The 17,477-nt window shown below is 47.8% G+C and overlaps 4 protein-coding genes across 13 annotated transcripts in view; 3 read left to right on the top strand and 1 right to left on the bottom strand.

Annotated features, from left to right (window-relative positions):
- Nucleotides 1-2,401, top strand: part of LOC131108624 (sodium channel protein type 5 subunit alpha-like) — a 41,393-nt gene extending 38,992 nt beyond the window's left edge. For all 9 annotated transcript variants that reach the window (XM_078792447.1, XM_078792446.1, XM_058059785.2 and 6 more), the window contains one exon: nucleotides 579-2,401. In XM_078792447.1, coding sequence (XP_078648573.1) covers nucleotides 579-1,870 — 1,292 coding nt within the window. In that variant the 3' untranslated portion in view covers nucleotides 1,871-2,401. The remainder of the gene's footprint in view (nucleotides 1-578) is intronic.
- Nucleotides 2,402-5,216: 2,815 nt separating this feature from the next.
- On the bottom strand, nucleotides 5,217-8,635 carry eif2s3 (eukaryotic translation initiation factor 2, subunit 3 gamma). Of its 2 annotated transcripts, none has more exons than XM_058060532.2 (13): nucleotides 8,550-8,635; nucleotides 8,151-8,219; nucleotides 7,735-7,798; nucleotides 7,534-7,661; nucleotides 7,352-7,473; nucleotides 7,093-7,187; nucleotides 6,856-7,014; nucleotides 6,456-6,590; nucleotides 6,293-6,387; nucleotides 6,072-6,216; nucleotides 5,835-6,004; nucleotides 5,591-5,763; nucleotides 5,217-5,518 (listed from the first exon to the last, which is right to left on the bottom strand). In XM_058060532.2, the coding sequence occupies exons 2-13, from the start codon at nucleotides 8,217-8,219 to the stop codon at nucleotides 5,455-5,457; spliced, it is 1,419 nt and encodes a 472-aa protein (XP_057916515.1). In that variant the 5' UTR covers nucleotides 8,550-8,635; the 3' UTR covers nucleotides 5,217-5,454. The 2 variants fall into 2 exon arrangements, with proteins under 2 accessions (XP_057916515.1, XP_057916516.1); XM_058060533.2 differs by lacking the exon at nucleotides 8,550-8,635 and adding an exon at nucleotides 8,440-8,528.
- Nucleotides 8,636-8,876: 241 nt separating this feature from the next.
- On the top strand, nucleotides 8,877-13,263 carry klhl15 (kelch-like family member 15). Its single transcript, XM_058060531.2, has 9 exons — nucleotides 8,877-9,118; nucleotides 9,823-10,664; nucleotides 10,776-10,914; nucleotides 10,986-11,174; nucleotides 11,248-11,472; nucleotides 11,551-11,712; nucleotides 11,813-12,022; nucleotides 12,099-12,289; nucleotides 12,353-13,263. Exons 2-9 carry the CDS (start codon nucleotides 10,645-10,647, stop codon nucleotides 13,095-13,097), a joined length of 1,881 nt encoding a protein of 626 aa, XP_057916514.1. The 5' UTR covers nucleotides 8,877-9,118; nucleotides 9,823-10,644; the 3' UTR covers nucleotides 13,098-13,263.
- A 1,699-nt stretch (nucleotides 13,264-14,962) lies between these two features.
- apoob (apolipoprotein O, b) lies at nucleotides 14,963-17,434 on the top strand. The gene is made up of 9 exons (XM_058060286.2): nucleotides 14,963-15,063; nucleotides 15,396-15,488; nucleotides 15,676-15,810; nucleotides 15,925-15,957; nucleotides 16,181-16,235; nucleotides 16,308-16,403; nucleotides 16,515-16,606; nucleotides 16,824-16,913; nucleotides 16,986-17,434. Exons 1-9 carry the CDS (start codon nucleotides 15,046-15,048, stop codon nucleotides 17,025-17,027), a joined length of 654 nt encoding a protein of 217 aa, XP_057916269.2. The 5' UTR covers nucleotides 14,963-15,045; the 3' UTR covers nucleotides 17,028-17,434.
- Nucleotides 17,435-17,477: the final 43 nt, after the last annotated feature.

Below are 17,477 nucleotides of genomic sequence, written 5' to 3'. Positions count from 1 at the left end.
ATCACTGTTCATCTTTCATTTCTTCCTCTTCGCTTGCTGCAAGTATGTGATTAAGTGTGTGTGTGTGTGTGTGTGTGTGTGCGTGCGTGTGCGTGTGTGTGTGTGTGTGTGTGCGCGCATGTGTCCACACTGAGACGAGGCCGCCTGGGGGAGGTGAAGGTAACAGCAGCAATCAACGCTGCCAGGGGGCGGGTCCCTGGAGAGAAATCAAACATGATTGACCTGTTACATCAACTTGTGTGTGTACGTGTGTGTGTGTGTGTGTGTGTGTGTGAGGGTGGGGGGGTGACAGGAGGAGGGAGAAGGAAGAGGAGGTTCGTTGATGTATGAGGCGATTCCCACTCCTCTACCCCGCCCCCAACACACACACACACACACACAAACCATGCTTGCCTTCCATTCCCTTCCATCACCTGCACCTCCCATGATGAAAGGTGTGTGTGTGTGTGTGTGTGTGTGTGTGCGTGTGCGCGTCCGTGCATGTGTGCAGCTGAGGGGCGTCAAAATGCGTGATCATCACATAAAACGGGTTTAGCGGAACAAAGGTGTTGATCTCACGGTGCTGTCCGTGTCCCCAGGCATCGTGCTGGCCGACATCATCGAGAAGTACTTTGTGTCGCCGACACTCTTCCGGGTGATCCGACTGGCCCGCATCGGGCGCATCCTGCGTCTTATCCGAGGCGCCAAGGGCATCCGGACGCTGCTGTTCGCCCTCATGATGTCGCTGCCCGCCCTCTTCAACATCGGGTTGCTCCTCTTCCTCGTCATGTTCATCTACGCCATCTTTGGCATGGCCAACTTCGCCTACGTCAAGCGACAGGCGGGCATCGACGACATGTTCAACTTCGAGACGTTCGGGAACAGCATGATCTGCTTGTTCCAGATCACCACGTCAGCCGGCTGGGACAGTCTGCTCAGTCCCATCCTCAACAACTCTCCCGAGGAGTGCAACCCCAACATCCCGCACACGGGGACCACCCAGCGCGGCAACTGTGGGAACCCGTCGGTGGGCATCACCTTCTTCGTCACCTACATCATCATCTCCTTTCTCATCGTGGTCAACATGTACATCGCCATCATCCTGGAGAACTTCAGCGTGGCCACGGAGGAGAGCACCGAGCCGCTGAGCGAGGATGACTTTGAGATGTTCTACGAGGTTTGGGAGAAGTTCGATCCCGAGGCCACGCAGTTCATCGAGTACGCCAAACTGTCTGACTTTGCCGACTCGCTGTCGGAGCCGCTGCGCATTGGGAAGCCCAACAAGATTAAGCTGATCTCCATGGACCTGCCCATGGTGAGTGGGGACAAGATCCACTGCTTGGACATCCTCTTCGCCTTCACCAAGCGCGTGCTGGGTGAGTCGGGCGAGATGGACGCCCTCAAGCAGCAGATGGAGGAGAAGTTCATGATGGCCAACCCGTCCAAGATCTCCTACGAGCCCATCACCACCACGCTCAGACGCAAGCAGGAGGATGTCTCGGCCGCCGTCATCCAGCGCTGCTACCGCAGGCATCTGATCAGGCGGCAGATGAAGGCCGCCTCCTTCTTGTATCGCCAGATCACCACTCCTCGCCACGCACGGGCCAACGGCGAGGACGACGGCGCCGAGGAGGAGGCGGAGTCGAGGGAGGAGGCGCCGGAGAAAGAAGGGCTGATCGCCACCATGATCAGAGAGAACTACGGCTCCGGGCTGATCGGGATGGAGCGCTCCGAGACCGTCTCCTCCACCTCGTCGCCCCCCTCGTACAACAGCGTGACGCGAGCCACGCCGGACATCTTTCATCCGCTCGCTGCTAAGATGGAAGCCAGCGGCAGCGAGCCGAGCGAACACTCGCGGACGGCGGGCGACGCAGTGAGAGAGATACCGTAGACACAAGAAGCAAAAAATGTTCTGAACGACAACTTCCTGCTTTTGTTCACTGAATGTACGGCGGCCTCGTAGTGAGTACCAATTTACTACCTGGAACGATACCTCCTGCCCCCTGTGGCAACTCCTGGAACTGCAGGAGTTTCTTCAAGAACAAAATCTGTCAACTCCGCCTTTTCTCGTGTGGACCTAAAGTTTGATCCACCTCTGACTCCCACCCACTATATCGCCGATGTATCCGTCATTTATCCGCCGAGAGCAGCGTTAGCGACGTTAGCTAACTCGTCCGCTCGAGTGTTTGCGCCTGCCGCGGGGAGACCACATGAGGATAGCGGATATTTTGGTAGTAAAAGTTTCACTTTGTTGACGAGTCTTTTAATAGCTGTACAATGATTACTATTTTTTATATTTTTTAGAGTAAGTTGAAAACAAACTTTGCAGTTTGCCTCTTTGCTGCTGCGATGTTTGAACGGACAAGAGGAAGACATCTTTTTCTTTTCTAGTTGTGCACTTTTTGCGTCACCGGGAAAAAAAAAACTCAAGCTCAACAAGCTCAAAGCTCAAAGATGAAATCGTTTTTGGCTTTTGTTCTCATGGTCACTTTCCTGTTGTTAACCTTCGTCGTCGTGTTAGCGCAAGCTACCGCATACGTTGAACCAAAATAGACGAGAGTGCGGACGAGAAGGTGACACATCAGCAACACTAGTTCTTTGGAATTGCACGCCTGGAAAAACCTGTTAACAGACATTCATTAGTCATGACCGCGCTTATTGTTGTTCTCTATTCAGCTACATAAGGAAGCTTGTTCGTCGGGACAAAGTAGAGGCCTAGACTTCAAACGTTGAAATTGAAAGCATGACGCAGGTTTTTCCGGCTTTTTCACTTCCTCTTTCCCGAGCTAAAGTTTCATTCCACGACAAATAACTCTATTTGCACACAAGACATCCAGTTCCTCCCAAAGAAAGGTTAATTAATCATCAATTGAATGCATTTGTCTTATGTATTTATTTATTTATTTATGCGTACGTTTCCGTTTTATATGAAGATACGGACATGATGCGCCTTTTTTTGCACAGAGACAAAAAAACAAACAAGCGTGTGCAGCAATAACGGTTAGTCGAGACCTCCGGAAGTCGACATTTGAGAACAACACCTTTCTACCTTCCAGGGTCTTGTCACTGTACGGTGAAACAGGAAATGCACAAACGCGCTGGCGCCTTGACTGCCAGTGTTGGCTCTTCTTTGTGTCAAAGTGGTTCTGTTGTCCCGCCCGCCTGAGGGGTCTAAAAAAAAAAAAAAAAGGAAAACAGCGCCACCTGGACTTTTATTTCTACTGTTGAAAGTAGAAGGTTCTTGGGTGTAAATAGTGGACAGGTGAGCGCTGTGAGCTGAAGGGCTGTTTTCAACTAGCAATAGACCGCGAGTGTGCCTGCCACAACAACACTCCACGCCATTGGTTGGCTGCTCATGTGACCGCCTGATGAGCGTCTGTCATCACTTTGCTTTGTGTTCATTTAAACAGGAGGTTAACAGTCCCCGCCATCCCTGTGACCCCGCTTCTGAGCTGGCTAGCCCCAAAAACATGTGGAGTAAAACGTGTAAGTGTGTTGCAGCTCCCCTGCTGGCAGCAAGTTGTTACTGCGTGTTAAACACAACCTGATTGCATATTAAATATGAATACAATAAATAAATATAGATTCATAAATATTACTTTATGTCATGTCCTCACACTAGCCTTTTCGTGAACAAAACATTTAAAAGAATCCAAGGAGGAGAAAAACCGTTTAAGCACATTTTTATTCGTCAGCCAATAGGAAAGCTTTAAAGTGTCAGCAGCCCCGCCTCCAACACGGTTGATTGACAGCTCTCACTTAAGGAAGCTTCCATCGTGTTTGTGCTGGCTGACGGCCCATTTGGTGCTAGACCTCCATTTCCCTGCTTCAAAATTAAAGTTTTAGTACTACTTCTGTCCAGTAGGTGGCGGTCAGGCGCCTATTGTCGCCGATGAACCCAAAAGAAGAAGACCAGGAATTAAACGCAATACAACCACCACGTGTTAAAATGGACGATAATTTGACTTTATCATTACCACTTGGTGTCAGCGTGGTGTGTGAGCTTCATATCAGCGATGTGGAGAACCTCATATCTCCAGAAAGTTGCCTTGTCGGTGACAGAGGGGTGTTGTCTGTCAGTAAATGGGGGGGGCGGAGTCTTCTATCCTGACGCCATCTTGTGTCGCCGCTGTATTTTTGTTTGTTTGTTTGTTTTTGCCCGTTTTAGACGTTTTTAACGCCAAGTCACTCCAAAAGAGGTTCTGGAAAGCCTAACTGGATGCGAGTTACTTCCGCTCTTTTGCCAGTAAAATATTTGATGGAGAAAGTTGTGCCTCAGTGACCCGCCCCCTCGTTTCCCCAGGTGTTTTAGAGACAATAATTATGATGATGATTACGATATATTAACTTTTTAGTACTTTGAGTTGTAATACTCTTTAGTATTTTGCAAATAAATGTCTGTATTTAAAAGGAAAAAACCCTGCTGTAATAAACCAGACACAAACGTACCATTCGGTGTGATTTGTGTGTGATTGTCTGATGACTGACAGTCTTGGGGGACATGTCTGTGCTGTGTGTGTTTATGTGTCGACGTCGCCATGGCAGCCAGAGGCGTTGGTGAGGTCCTGGGAAAGCCTGACCTCGCTGCCGCCTGCTGGTAAACCAACCCCAAATTATCGCTTGTGATTGAAGTTGTTAAAATTTGAATGGTCGTGATTTCGCGATTGTTTTTAGACAGCTGCCAATCGCATTTAAGCCTAGTGTTGTAATTGGTTGCACTTCCCAGCCTAAACCAACAGAGGGCACCGACGTTCAGTTTTGCTTGTTAGGTGCGCCCAATTACTAAAATCTTACGGTTTATTTGTGACATCCGAGGCGATTTATAGACTAACTTTGTAAAACGGCACGATGACACCGTCATGAAGTGTTTGTTTTGTTCAGGTTGATTATAAGGAGCTGGTCTACCAGAAAAAATGTCTGCCTTGCTCTGATAACATTGAATATAGCTTTCGTGAGTTTACCGTCATCTAGTGGACAACAGCGGTACTGCTGGTCCAGCATTGTAAATGTAACATTATGAACACGTTTGATTATTGCTGCCGTTAAGTCAAGTGCATATCAGGCACTGGAAGTGGTGGCAAAGTTTTTATTAACAGTCACAACTTGAAGTTTGCTTTGACTTTCTATTTTCGATTGATTCATGATACTTTATTCAGCATATTGTAAATACCATGTACTATTAGCTGGAACAGCCATAAAATACTTCTCTACATTGCAGGTCTTTAATGATATGCAAGTTAGTTCCAAATGTACTTTATTGGATAAGAGAGTGAGAGTTTGCTGCACTAAAACAGCTCCAGTGGAGGATGATCACGACAGTCCAAAGCGTCTCCTTGCCTCACTGTCGGGGAGGCAGCCGACGTTTCGCGATGAGTCGCCCTTCCTGTCTGTCCTCTTTGGCGGGAGAAGAATGTAAAATAAAAACAAGGCGAGTTGTGATGCTTGTGATGCCATAATTAACGTCCTGTGTAGTCCTCAGTCGTCGTCCACTGTGGGCGTGATGGTCACACCCCTCCTGATCTGTCCCCAGCCAATCAGACTGTGGAGAAAAGAAGGAGCCAATGAGATGACCATGAAAGGACCATGAGATGTGCATTCATCAGAGACTCACCGCCAATGTTTCTCCACACGTCGACTTAGAGCGATCTTCTCTCCGACTTCAGTGCAGACGGGGTTGGTGAGGACGATCTTGGCCAGATCGGCTTTGACGGCGCTGACGCGGCCGCCTGTTGACAGTGACCCGATGTTCACCATCAACACTTCATTCTTGGAAAGCTTCTGGACCTGCAATGACGGCGAAAACATCTCGTCAGCGAGACACATAAGAGCGTCAGAAGGTGAAAGACTTTGCTCACCTTGGCGGCTTTCTTGTCGCCTTCAGTGCGCACGCCCAGCAGCCTCCTGAGCAGGAAGTAGGAGATCTCCAGCTCGGTGAAGATCTCTGGCAGCTCACCGACAGCGCCCAACACCTGACCCACCATTCGGTCTGCACGGCACAGCGTGGGGTCGATCTTTGTGCCCACCCCTGCAGAGAGACGCCAACTTGATCAGACTAAATTGTTCCACAGGCAATAAGAAACATGCGGACGTACCGATGAGGCCTCCGGGCGCAGCGTACTGAAGGTCGTTGTGTTCCGCGAAGAGGGAGACGATCTTGGAGAAGATGGGCTTGCACATCAGCTTTCCTTCATGGTCTTTGGACACGATGCCCGGTCGCACCTCGATCTCCTGGCCCACCTGGTGATGCACGACGGCCATTGTTATGCTCACGTCGCTCCCCGCTTGGGTGAATAAGCAGACAGCACAGCCTCACCTTGAGCACCCCCTTCAGGATACTTCCTCCTGCCACGCCCCCTTTAAGGTCATCAACTTCACAGCCGGGCTTGTTGACGTCAAACGACCTGATGACTGAAGGGGAAGGCCATCATTTCGCTGAGACCATAAAGGACGAGACAAACGGCAAGGAGGCTTCTTACCGATGAGTCTGGGCTTGGAGGAGAAGTCTCGGACGGGAACCGGGATCTTTTTAACGATGTACTCGCACACCACCTCGATGTTGTACTTGAGCTGAGCAGAGATGGGAATGATGGGGGCGCCCTCCGCCACCGTGCCTGTCAATCAAGGCAGACAGAATGATTGTCAGGAACTCAGCTGTTGTTGCTCCAATTAAGGCCTCTTCTTCGTTAAATCGTTTAGTCTAATCTCCTACAGTCGCCAGCTAACTAAGTTCTCAATTTCGACTCTCTCAAGTACTCCAAATCTTTCTTAAGTTAAAAAGTTAACTTCCAATTAAACGCTTTATGAGTTTTAGGTAAATAAACGCAAAACGCCATTTCCGGCAAATGTAAAAGAAGACTAAATGAAAAAGTATCATACCCTGCACGAAGGCCAGGATCTGCTCGTACTGTTCCTTGGCCTGGCTCTCCTTCACCAGGTCAATCTTGTTCTGCAGGATGAGGATGTGCTTCAGCTTCATGATCTCGATGGCGGCCAAATGCTCAGACGTCTGCGGCTGAGGACATGACTCGTTCCCGGCTACGAGAAGACGACAGACCGCCGTGAGATGGAAAGAAACACCTCGTCATACGTTTCCATGCGCGGGCTGGTCCTCACCGATCAGGAGGAGGGCGGCGTCCATGACGGCAGCTCCGTTCAACATGGTGGCCATCAAAATGTCGTGACCGGGACAGTCCACGAAGGACACGTGTCTACAGGAGATCCCACACAGGTTGTTTGGAAAACAAATCAGGCAAATCTTTTCATGCCAATTTAACGGCAGCACAGCCGTGTTTATAATACTGAAACACTGCAGGAGCGCAACAAAGCAACAGGTAGCCATTTTACAACAACAAACACCGACTGGCTTACAAACCTGACAAGTTTGAAGTTGCCTTTAGTGCCAGGAATGTCTGTGGGGAACTCATCTGGGGTGCTACTACCGCAGGATCGATAGCACTCAGGCCGGGGACAGCTGGCATCGTCCAGCATGTAGATCTAACAACATGGAGGCGGTTAGCATCTTAGCACCGGAAGTCCACTATAAGCGCCCCGTACCTTTGCATTAGCATAACCTAGCTTGATGGTGATGTTCCTCTCCAGCTCGTTCTTGAACCTGACGGTGTGAACACCTGAGATGGCCTTGACCACCGTGGACTTCCCGTGGGCCACATGACCGATGGTGCCTGGGAGTCAAGACACCTAACTGTTAGCCACATGGAACCATCGCAGAAAACAGAGCTTTGTTTACGTCTTTACCGATGTTGATGGTGGCCTGCCGGCTGATGATCTCCGGGGACAGAGTCGTCAGGGTGGACACATCCTGAGGAACACATCACCATTTGTTCCAATGTTCATATTCATTCATAGATTCTTGCCTTTAGCAATGTTACAATACGCAGTTATGATAACAACACACAGATCAGATGCTTAAACAGGACATGTAACCAACCTTATATGTTATACGAAACGCGACTATATGTAAATATATCAAGTTTGAGCTTTGTTAGAAGCACATATGCTAAGAACTGCTAGCCGGCCGTCATGTGCCGGGTGGTGGCGGCGGCTCCGGATCAGCTGAGCGGAGAGGAAAAACTTTAAGTAAAGCTAACAACTAAACGACAGCCTCCGACACAAAAATACAAACGCCTCGGTACTATTAAAAGGCTACTTACGAGAGTACTGAGGTCTTGTTTGGCCAAGTGAGGCTGACCCAGCGTTGTTCCAGACTCGTCGCCCGCCATCTTGAATGAAAAGAGAAAGAAAGAGGCAGTCGGCGATAATGCCTGAAAAATTATTTAAAAATAAAGCCAACACTTCTATAAGTACGTGTTGTCTTTTCAAAAATCGCTCGTATTCGTTTACAGTCGTATTTACTTATATAATAACAAATCGGTGACTTGCATTTTGTCTGACTGAACAAAAACGCCAAGGGGTCCTTTCAGTTTGGCTGATGCAACTTGCAGGCGCTGTCAAAAGCTGAATAAAATGCCAACTGTGAAGACTTCGAAATATTAATTTGTAGACATATTTATTAACTTTGTTCCTCTTGACAGTTACATAAAAGGACTAACCCTTTCCTGTCCTCACTAAACAGAAAAGAATGTTCCTGTCCTGTCAGGTCCGTCGTGTTTTGATGACGCAGCCAACCTTCGCCTGTAATGTGATTTGTAGTCCCTCAAAGTGAGCCACGTGTTGTTGTTTTTAACAACATTTTGGAATGGCGATTACCAGCTGTATTGTAGTTACTTTACTCTTGTTTCGGGCAACTGATTAGTAATGTTGTATTACGACTGTAGTAAGTCTGTTACCTTGTCATGTCAAGAATGACACCACAGCCGAGTGATACATGATGGCTTTAATATACAATCTCCTCCAACTGCCTCCACGCCCCCACTTCCTCTCAAACGGGAAGTGACGTAAGGCTAGAAAATGGCGTCCTCAAAGCCAATGGATCGCCTTGGTTTGTTAGCCGTCTGATGTTCAGGAGAACTGATCTCTGGCAGACGGCTAACTCACACCATGGCAGTAAATCACAGCAGTCCTCTTCCCTCGTTACGGAATTGAACCCGGAACTTCATGTCCGAAGGAACGCGAGCGTCCTGGTGCAAGAGGGTTTGTTGTGGGGATTCTCAGCGCGGAGGTGAGACGACTGAAATAGCCTCGATGCTAAAGGCTATCCTCCGGTTCAGCCCATTTGGAACCCCGCCGTTCCTGTCACAACCACACGAATCGTGACAGCCGTTCAAACCATTCAATTGTCGCTATCAATTGTGCTAAATATTGCCACTTATTGATTATAATCTACACTTTAACTTACAAGCAGTGTTGGCACGTAGCCTTTGTTCTGTGGCAAACATTTTTGTCTCTAGAAATGAATGATGAAGTATGTTATGACCCGCTGCTTTTTGTGTTTATTTGGCCAGTCCGATGTTACTGTACAAATTGTTGTCCTTGTTAGTCGACTTGGCAATCTCATTGCCATTGCAGACAATTCAGCTTCTGACTGTGTGTTTATGTCAAAGAAGTGCAAACTTGATCTACATTGTTTTCTGTTGTGATGTATTAGAAGCAGGTAAACACAAAGAAAGGAAATGCGTGCAGTCCCAGGGAGCTCAGACATCAGAAGCTGCAAGTCCTCACTGGGGCTCCAAAAGGTCTGCAACACTGCAATTTGTCAGTTTTTTGCACGCTCATATGTTTGGGATTTTGATCAAAATTGAAAAACAGGGCATGTTCTTTGAACGGCACATTTGTGTAGAAATATAAATTGCACTTTATTTGAGACTTCTTGCACCTTCTACCCTTGTTTACACACGTTCGTGTCATTTTGACTTTGGCGTGCAGGTGATTGCAGCTGACAAGGGATATTGCAAGCATCAGCTGGACACACGGGGGACTGTCCTCTGATTGCTGGGTTGCAACCACGTGAGCTTGAGGCAGTGCACGTCCCTTTCTGTGATCGGATCGGGGTCAAACAACAACAACTACGACCACATGCACACTCAAGACGCTGTACAATGTTTGGCAGATTGAAGCGAATAATGGTGCATTTCATTGAAATTAATTCCATTTGCTTCAATTGTGAGTGTGCATGGTGTGTTGCATGACGACATGAAATAGTTGAAAACAAGGCGATCAAAGAGCAGTAAAAGCTTCAGACATAATGTATGTATCGGATGAAAATAGTAATCCCAACACATCAATCTGCATTCTTAAAGTCATTCCACATGATTGCATTATTTAATGTGTCAATTGTTTTGTTGCACTTTTTTTAAAGGACTATTAATTTAATCATTAATTTTGTAAGAAGCGCAATCGCGACACTGTTAATTGCTTCATAGTAGCCTAAATTTGACTAAATGACCGGTCCATATTTGCTACTAGATCCCGTGGCTCTGCCAGAACGCCACTTGATTTCTGGAAATGTTTGTTGTAAACAAACAAAGTTCTGTGTTCTCACAATTTATCCCCCTTTATGATGGACTATCTTAGTACGACCAGAAATCCCAGAACGTTTTCCACATGGTCCACAGTTTGCTCTGACCTTACATGACTTAAAGCTACGAATACGCTTATTTGCCCCCCATCTTTGTGAGCCTGTGACAACAACAAACGGACGTGACGTCACGTGCAACCCAGCAATTGGCTCGGACAACCCCCTCTGACATGCCCGTGGCCAATCAGAGGTAAGCACATCCTTAGTCATCTTGATGTTTTGTGTATTTTTACCATCTCAAACACTCCTGCTCATGTTTGTTTTCTGACTATCTTCCTCCTCCAACTCCTGCTGCCATCAGGTGTGATATGTCGGGGGCGGATGTGGAGGTGTATCTATCCCAGGTGCATGATGGGAGTGTGTCGTCGGGCTTCCGGGCTCTCTATGAGGAGCGTCTGCTGCTGGACGTCACGCTCACGATCGATGAGCATCACTTCCAGGTTTGTGAAGCGGGTTCTCTGTTGCTTTGTCCATATTGTGGTCCTCGTGCTAATGCGTGATCCTCTTCCAGGCCCACAAGGCGCTTCTGGCCACCCAGAGCGACTACTTCCGGGTGATGTTCACGGCAGATATGAGGGAGCGGGACCAGGACAAGATCCACATGAAGGGGCTGACGGCGGCGGGTTTTGGGCACATTCTTCGCTTCATGTACTATGGCTCGCTGGAGCTCAGCATGCCCACTGTGCAGGAGATCTTACAGGTGATGCCCCTCCTCCTTCACATCTAACTTCTGTTGAGTGTGGACTCAACAGGGTGTCTTCTTGTGGCGTCAGGCGGCCATGTATGTGCAGATGACTGAGGCGGTGGAGTTCTGCTGCTCTTTCCTCTTGGCTAAGATCTGTCTGGAGAACTGTGCTGAGGTCATGCGCCTCCTGGAGGACTTTAGTGTTGGGGTGGAGGGCGTCCAAGAGCAGCTGGACAACTTCCTGCTCGACAACTTTGTTCCTCTCATGAGCCGACCCGACTTCCTGTCCTACCTCAGCCTGGAGAGACTGCAGGTATGCATCCCACTGAGGCTGTTCACTGTTGACGAGTTAGCCGCAAATTAGCTCCACATCTCTTCCTGTGTGCATCAGGCCTATCTGAACAGCGACACCCTGAGCCGATACCCAGAGATTGAGCTGTATGAATCGGTCCAGTCATGGCTGAGACACGACCGGCGGCGGTGGAGACACACGGACACCATCGTGCAGTCCATCCGGTTCTGCCTCATGACTCCTGCCAACATCTTTGAGAAGGCAAGCCTGCTCGCCTCTTCCGAGTGGAATCAGCTTCCAGTCCGACAATGGAAAATATCGTCTGTGTTGGTGTCATGTGACCTCCTCTGTCTCCACCTAGGTGAAGACATCAGAGTTCTACCGTTATTCCAGACAGCTGCGTCAGGAAGTGGAGCAGGCCCTCAGCTACTTCCATGATGTCAACCAGCAGCCTCTGGTGGAGACGCGCTCTAACCGCATACGCTCGCTGCGCCCGCAGACAGCCGTCTTCAGGGGGATGATCGGTCACAGCATGGTCAACAGCAAGATCCTGCTGCTGCAGCGCCCCAAGGTGTTTCCATCTTTGACATTTCAGTTGGGACGGGAATGCGCGTGTCTGCTCAGTAGTAACCCGTTATGCCCCGCAGGTGTGGTGGGAGCTGGAGGGGCCTCAGGTGCCGTTGCGGCCTGACTGCCTGGCCATTGTGAACAACTTTGCCTTCTTGTTGGGAGGAGAGGAGCTCGGGCCCGATGGAGAGTTTCACGCTTCGTCCAAAGTCTACCGCTACGACCCCCGTCAGAATTCGTGGCTGCGCATGGCAGACATGTCTGTGCCCAGGTCAGGCAGGTCCAAACAGTGCAGAGTTGTCACTTCCTGGTCTTCACTGGTGGTGTTTTGCAGGTCAGAGTTTGCTGTTGGTGTCATCGGAAAGTTTATCTACGCGGTAGCGGGCCGCACCCGAGACGAAACCTTCTACTCCACGGAACGCTACGACATCACCGAGGACCGCTGGGAGTTTGTGGACCCGTATCCCGTCAACAAATATGGTCACGAGGGAACAGTTCTTGGTGGGAAGCTCTACATCACAGGAGGCATCACGTCCTCATCCACCTCCAAGCAGGTGTGTGTCTTTGACCCGGGGCGGGAAGCCGGCGGCGGTGGCGGGAGCTCAGACTCGCAGAGAACGCGCGGCGGTCGCGGCCCGCTGCTGCCCGGCTCACACGCCAGCTGCTGGGAGAACAAATCCAAAATGAACTACGCCCGCTGCTTCCACAAGATGATCTCTCACAATGGGAAGCTGTACGTGTTTGGTGGCGTGTGCGTGATCCTGCGAGCGTCCTTTGAGTCGCAGGGCTGCCCGTCAACTGAGGTTTATGACCCTGACACGGACGAGTGGACCATCCTGGCCTCCATGCCCATCGGACGCAGCGGTCACGGCGTGGCTGTGCTGGAGCGACAGATCATGGTGTTGGGCGGCTTGTGTTACAACGGCCACTACAGTGACTCCATCCTCACCTTTGACCCTGACGAGAACAAGTGGAAAGAGGATGAGTATCCCAGGATGCCTTGCAAACTGGACGGTCTGCAGGTGTGCAGCCTGCACTTCCCAGAGTATGTGCTGGAGCATGTCAGACGCTGCAGCTGAGGTCTGCTTGCCAGAGGACCTCCTTTTTATCATTTAGAAGTGTTCTCCTAACGAGAGGAGCTCTTGGCTACCATGGTGGAAGCGCAGCCTCGGCGCCGCTCAAGGCCCCCAGAGCACGGTTTGGAGTCATCAGGGTTCTAAACACTTTTAGCTTTTTTTTTTTTTTTTTTTTTTAAGAAAAGATGAGGAAAAAATGGTCTGATTCTGCTGGTTCCTGTTTTGGACTGTGCTCAGTTTTCTGTTCTACACTCGTACTCAACACACTGGAAGCTCAACTTGGACTCCACAACCTCAACCGTCGTCATCAGGCCGGCAGCATCCTTTATATGTCATCAATACGGCGGTAGAAACCATCGGCAGAACAACCTGACTCTCTGAATGAGGTTTGAACGAGTGCAGCTACTTTTCTACTCTCCTCACGTGCACACGCCATACTGGTAGTATTAGCAGATGTTTGGGCTTCCGCTGCGTCCCAGTGACACGCAACACATTGCACGTGCCACTCGGACGATTAGGATGTGAAAACACAAGTTCAAGTCCACTCATCGACATTCCCCGGATCCTTGTGGTTCTCCGTGTTTATTTTGATGAATGTTTTCATGGGAAGATGCGCAGTCGGTGTTTGCCCACCAGCAGTCGACCTTGTCGTGCTTTAGGGCCATCCAGCTCGGTTTGTTTATTTGTGCAAAGGGCTCAGCACATCCTGATGCAGTGTTTTTTTCTTATTTATTTCGCAAGCTATGCAGTAAGTGCGTCGGGTTATTTATTTTTAGTAGTAGATTGGAAACAAGGAGGCTTTTTTTTTTTTAGTTTTTTTGCCCATCAGGGCTTGCACATTATGCGGTTGTTTTAGGACCCCAACCACTGGGGGGGTCCACATTCAAGTGGAATTTGGACCCTTCAATTTCAATTAGCAACTTAACTTAAAGACTGAAACAAACAAAATGTTATTTAGAGCCACAAAAAGCCTAGACTGTTGCCAATATGCCTCCTCCTCATTTATTTTTCATCTCATTTGGTCAAATCCTGAGATTTAGGAAGAAAGATGATACTGTACAGAAAAGTCATCTTAACAGCTTTCACGAATAGCTTTTCACACAAGCTGTTTTGTAACCATGGCGATGTCTCAGCAACATCCTGCAGCTGTACAGGCTTCCTTTTCACCCCTCCATTGATCCGTTTTTTTCTTTAATATACAAATTCCACACAGTCTCATCTTTTTATTTATTTCATTTTAAGCTATTGGATATCTTATTTACTGTTCTTATCAGGTTCTAGAACATTTCACATTAGTCTTTGTGTGTGTCCAAATCATTATCACTACTGTTACTTTCACAACTATGCACTTTTTTTTTAACTGGTCATTTTATACATGCTTATACATGCTTTACTTGCTGTTTAAAATGGCCACAGAAGTGTCAAAATGCCTGTTGAGGAAGGTGTGTGTGTGTGCCATGCGCACCCTTTTGTTTCGCTGTCAAAGAAATGTGATCAAGTGTGACATGGCCGAGTCGCAGCATCCTTTAGTCTGTCAGTATAGACAAAAAGAGTAGTTTTTAAAACAAAAAAACAACTTCTATACACACACAGTATATACATATATATACAGTACAGTACCTTGCTACTATGACTGCAACCAAAAACAGAAGGTAGAATAAGATGAACTTGTAATCTGGGTAAATCCTCTTTGGAAACTGTTTGTAACTTCTTTCCAGAAATAAATGTTCATAATGGATGGCTTTCTGATATTTTTATGTTATGGTGTGGGTGTTTTGTGTTTGGACTTGGTGGTGTTGTAGTTGTCAGTTTCTTTGTGTGTTTCTCTGTCAACGCCACTTCCCTGCTCACTTCCACCATACTAGTGCGCCTGTATCTGCGTTGAGGACAATCTGCGCATGCGCTACAACTCCTCGACTTGCCGTAGAAAGCGAAGGTTCTCCGGACGAAAATGTCATACATAAAACTGGTACCTTATCCTTTGCCATTTATTTGTTTAAGATTCCATAGTCTGATGGTATCGTGACAATTGGTCTCATTACATTTGTGGTTACAATTGTGTTACAGACACCATAATGGATGAGCTGCTGCTATACAAGCTAAATGCTAATGTTAGCAAGAACGCTAAACCTTTCATCAGTTTAACAGGAGGACTATTGGAAAATATCCCTGAAACTTGTTAGGAAAAACGCCTCACTTCATTCATTATGATGATTGTGGTATAATTATTGAGATTCTTTTTTTTTTAGTTCGTGTGACTTTATCTCCTGTGTAATTGCCATGTACACTATCCTCCACTAGATGTCGCTGTGCGCCGCGGCTCCGGGCCTGGTTGCGATTGCTTCCTGCGAGACTGCAAAAAAGAACACACAGCCAGCACTGCGTATTGACGAGGTTCGGGGCAAGTCAATTGTTGACTTTATACCCTCTCAGCAAAAACAAAAGATAGCATGCTGTCATTTTGATCGATGATGTCTATTGATTGTGTGCCTTAGGCTGGATTTATGTGATTCTTTAAAAACTATTTGTCATCAGACAAAGATGAAAGTAAAGGCAATGATTAAGAAAATGTGTTTTCCAGCTGCCGTCTTTGTACAGCAGACCCCAGGAGGATTGGCGGCATGTGGAGACAGAGGAGGCAGCGTTGCCGGGCCCTTTGGAGCAGAGCATGGCATCACTGAGGAAATGGGCACAGCCGTACGCAGACCAGTGTCAGGTGTGTTGCATTGTGCGGCCGTCTTCATTTAACATGAATTCAACTATACTATGCAGAGTTTGTATGCATTTTTATGTTGCATGTAATTGCAAACCTGTCGTTTTGTGTTTGTAGGAAGCAGGTCGGACCACAGCAGGCAAAGCTGAGGTTGGTAACAAAAAATATTTTGTTGTCTGTCGTTGACATAATGCTGACAAGCTCTTGATTTGTCCTTGTGTCCAAACCATCTGCCGCTTACTTAGTCAACATCAGGCTTTTCAGGTTCATCCTTCTTGCACAGAAGTGATGCTTCTCTTGTGTGTGTGTGAACACCTTGTTCTGTTCATCATATTTTTAAATAATACATGAACTTACTTGAATGTCATAACAGGAAGTGTACAGAATGATGGAGCCCACCATTGACGCCACCGTCACAACAGTCACGGGTGAGAAACACCTTAAATATTCAATGTAATCAACATTTTAGAAGTTGATGTTAAACTCCTGGCGTCCTTCAGACGTCTATGAGTTCCTCAGTGCTCCTCCTCCAGACCTCTACCCCAGCGCGGCGGCAGTGGGCTTCTCAGGCTTGCTGGGTCTCTACTTGGCCAAAGGTAACGATTGAATGTGTTCCATAACATCCTTCCAGCTGAGACGTGATAAGATTGTTTTGTCTGGAGGCATTTCAGGTGAATGGTTCCTTGTTGCTTGTGTCTTCTCCTCAGGGTCAAAGGTGAAGCGTGTGGCGTTTCCAGTGGGCCTCATGGCCTTGACAGCCTCCATGTTTTACCCTCAGCAGGCGGCCTCACTTTTCAAGGTGTGCACCAAGTAGCGCTCCCGTCCCCCCAGAAGTTGGAGACAATATAAGCCAGGCTAAAATACCATAAGTTTGAAATCGAATTATCACAAGTAAAAATAATTGCTATAAATGTCATTTTTTTCCAAGAACAATGATAGTGTTTGATGTGAGTGAGAAATCACCCATCGCTAGCATTCATTACTCAGTGGTGAAGATTACATTTTGTGTGCTTCAGGTGAGCAGAGACTCCGCGTACTCGTGGGTTCAGCAAGGTCGCGTCGCCGTGGAGGCGCTTTGGAAAGACCCGCCTTTTGGCAAAAAGAAGGTGAGTCCTCTTGGGGGTTGGTTAGCCGTGGAAGCGCTCATCCAATGTTGGGTTTCTCTTTTCTGCGGGAAGCTTGACAAGACAGAGCGGCGGGACAGCGGCCACAGCAGCTGAAGCTGGAGAAGAAACGCACGTACGCTCTTTTGACCGATTATCTTCACGCTAAATGCAGGGTCTCTTGACAAAAAGCTTATTGTGTGTAGCTGACTCCTGGAGTTGGCTGTGCAAATAACATACTTGACACCTTCTTTCTATTACAATACTGATATTTCTAGTTAGGACTCTGAACAAGTTGTTCTTTTATCGCTTTGAATATTCTTTTGTGTGGTTGGCTGTCAATGACACGCACAACCACACACACTCTGCCTGATCCTTTCTTCTCACGCATCATCTTCCTCCTTATGAGAGTCAGGCGCTCTTTACATTCCAAAGCAGCACACCTCAGTGGTAAATGGTATGGATGTAAACATATACTAGACTTATTGAATAAAGAACACTATGTGATCAAAACACAAATTCGGCTTTGCTGTCCTATTGTGACAACAGTGGCCATCGTTCCTTTGC

This window comes from Doryrhamphus excisus, linkage group LG7, assembly GCF_037039965.1.
Source record: "Doryrhamphus excisus strain RoL-2023G ecotype Guam linkage group LG7, RoL_Dexc_Guam_v1.1, whole genome shotgun sequence".
Lineage (NCBI taxonomy): Eukaryota > Metazoa > Chordata > Actinopteri > Syngnathiformes > Syngnathidae > Doryrhamphus > Doryrhamphus excisus.
The sequence above is the reverse complement of the archived record's forward strand: the minus strand, read 5'-3'. Positions and strand labels throughout refer to the sequence as shown.

Coding starts and splice junctions, on each gene's coding strand:
- klhl15 (XM_058060531.2), top strand. CDS start 10,645: ATGCCCGTGGCCAATCAGAG. Junction 11,473..11,550: donor TCAGCCTGGAGAGACTGCAG/GTATGCATCCCA, acceptor TGTGTGCATCAG/GCCTATCTGAACAGCGACAC. Junction 12,290..12,352: donor GCAGACATGTCTGTGCCCAG/GTCAGGCAGGTC, acceptor GGTGTTTTGCAG/GTCAGAGTTTGCTGTTGGTG.
- eif2s3 (XM_058060532.2), bottom strand. CDS start 8,219: ATGGCGGGCGACGAGTCTGGAACAACGCTGGGTCAGCCTCACTTGGCC. Junction 6,388..6,455: donor CTCCAAGCCCAGACTCATCG/GTAAGAAGCCTC, acceptor CTTCCCCTTCAG/TCATCAGGTCGTTTGACGTC. Junction 6,217..6,292: donor TCCTGAAGGGGGTGCTCAAG/GTGAGGCTGTGC, acceptor GTGCATCACCAG/GTGGGCCAGGAGATCGAGGT.
- apoob (XM_058060286.2), top strand. Junction 15,811..15,924: donor CGTACGCAGACCAGTGTCAG/GTGTGTTGCATT, acceptor TTGTGTTTGTAG/GAAGCAGGTCGGACCACAGC. Junction 16,914..16,985: donor CGCCTTTTGGCAAAAAGAAG/GTGAGTCCTCTT, acceptor TTCTGCGGGAAG/CTTGACAAGACAGAGCGGCG.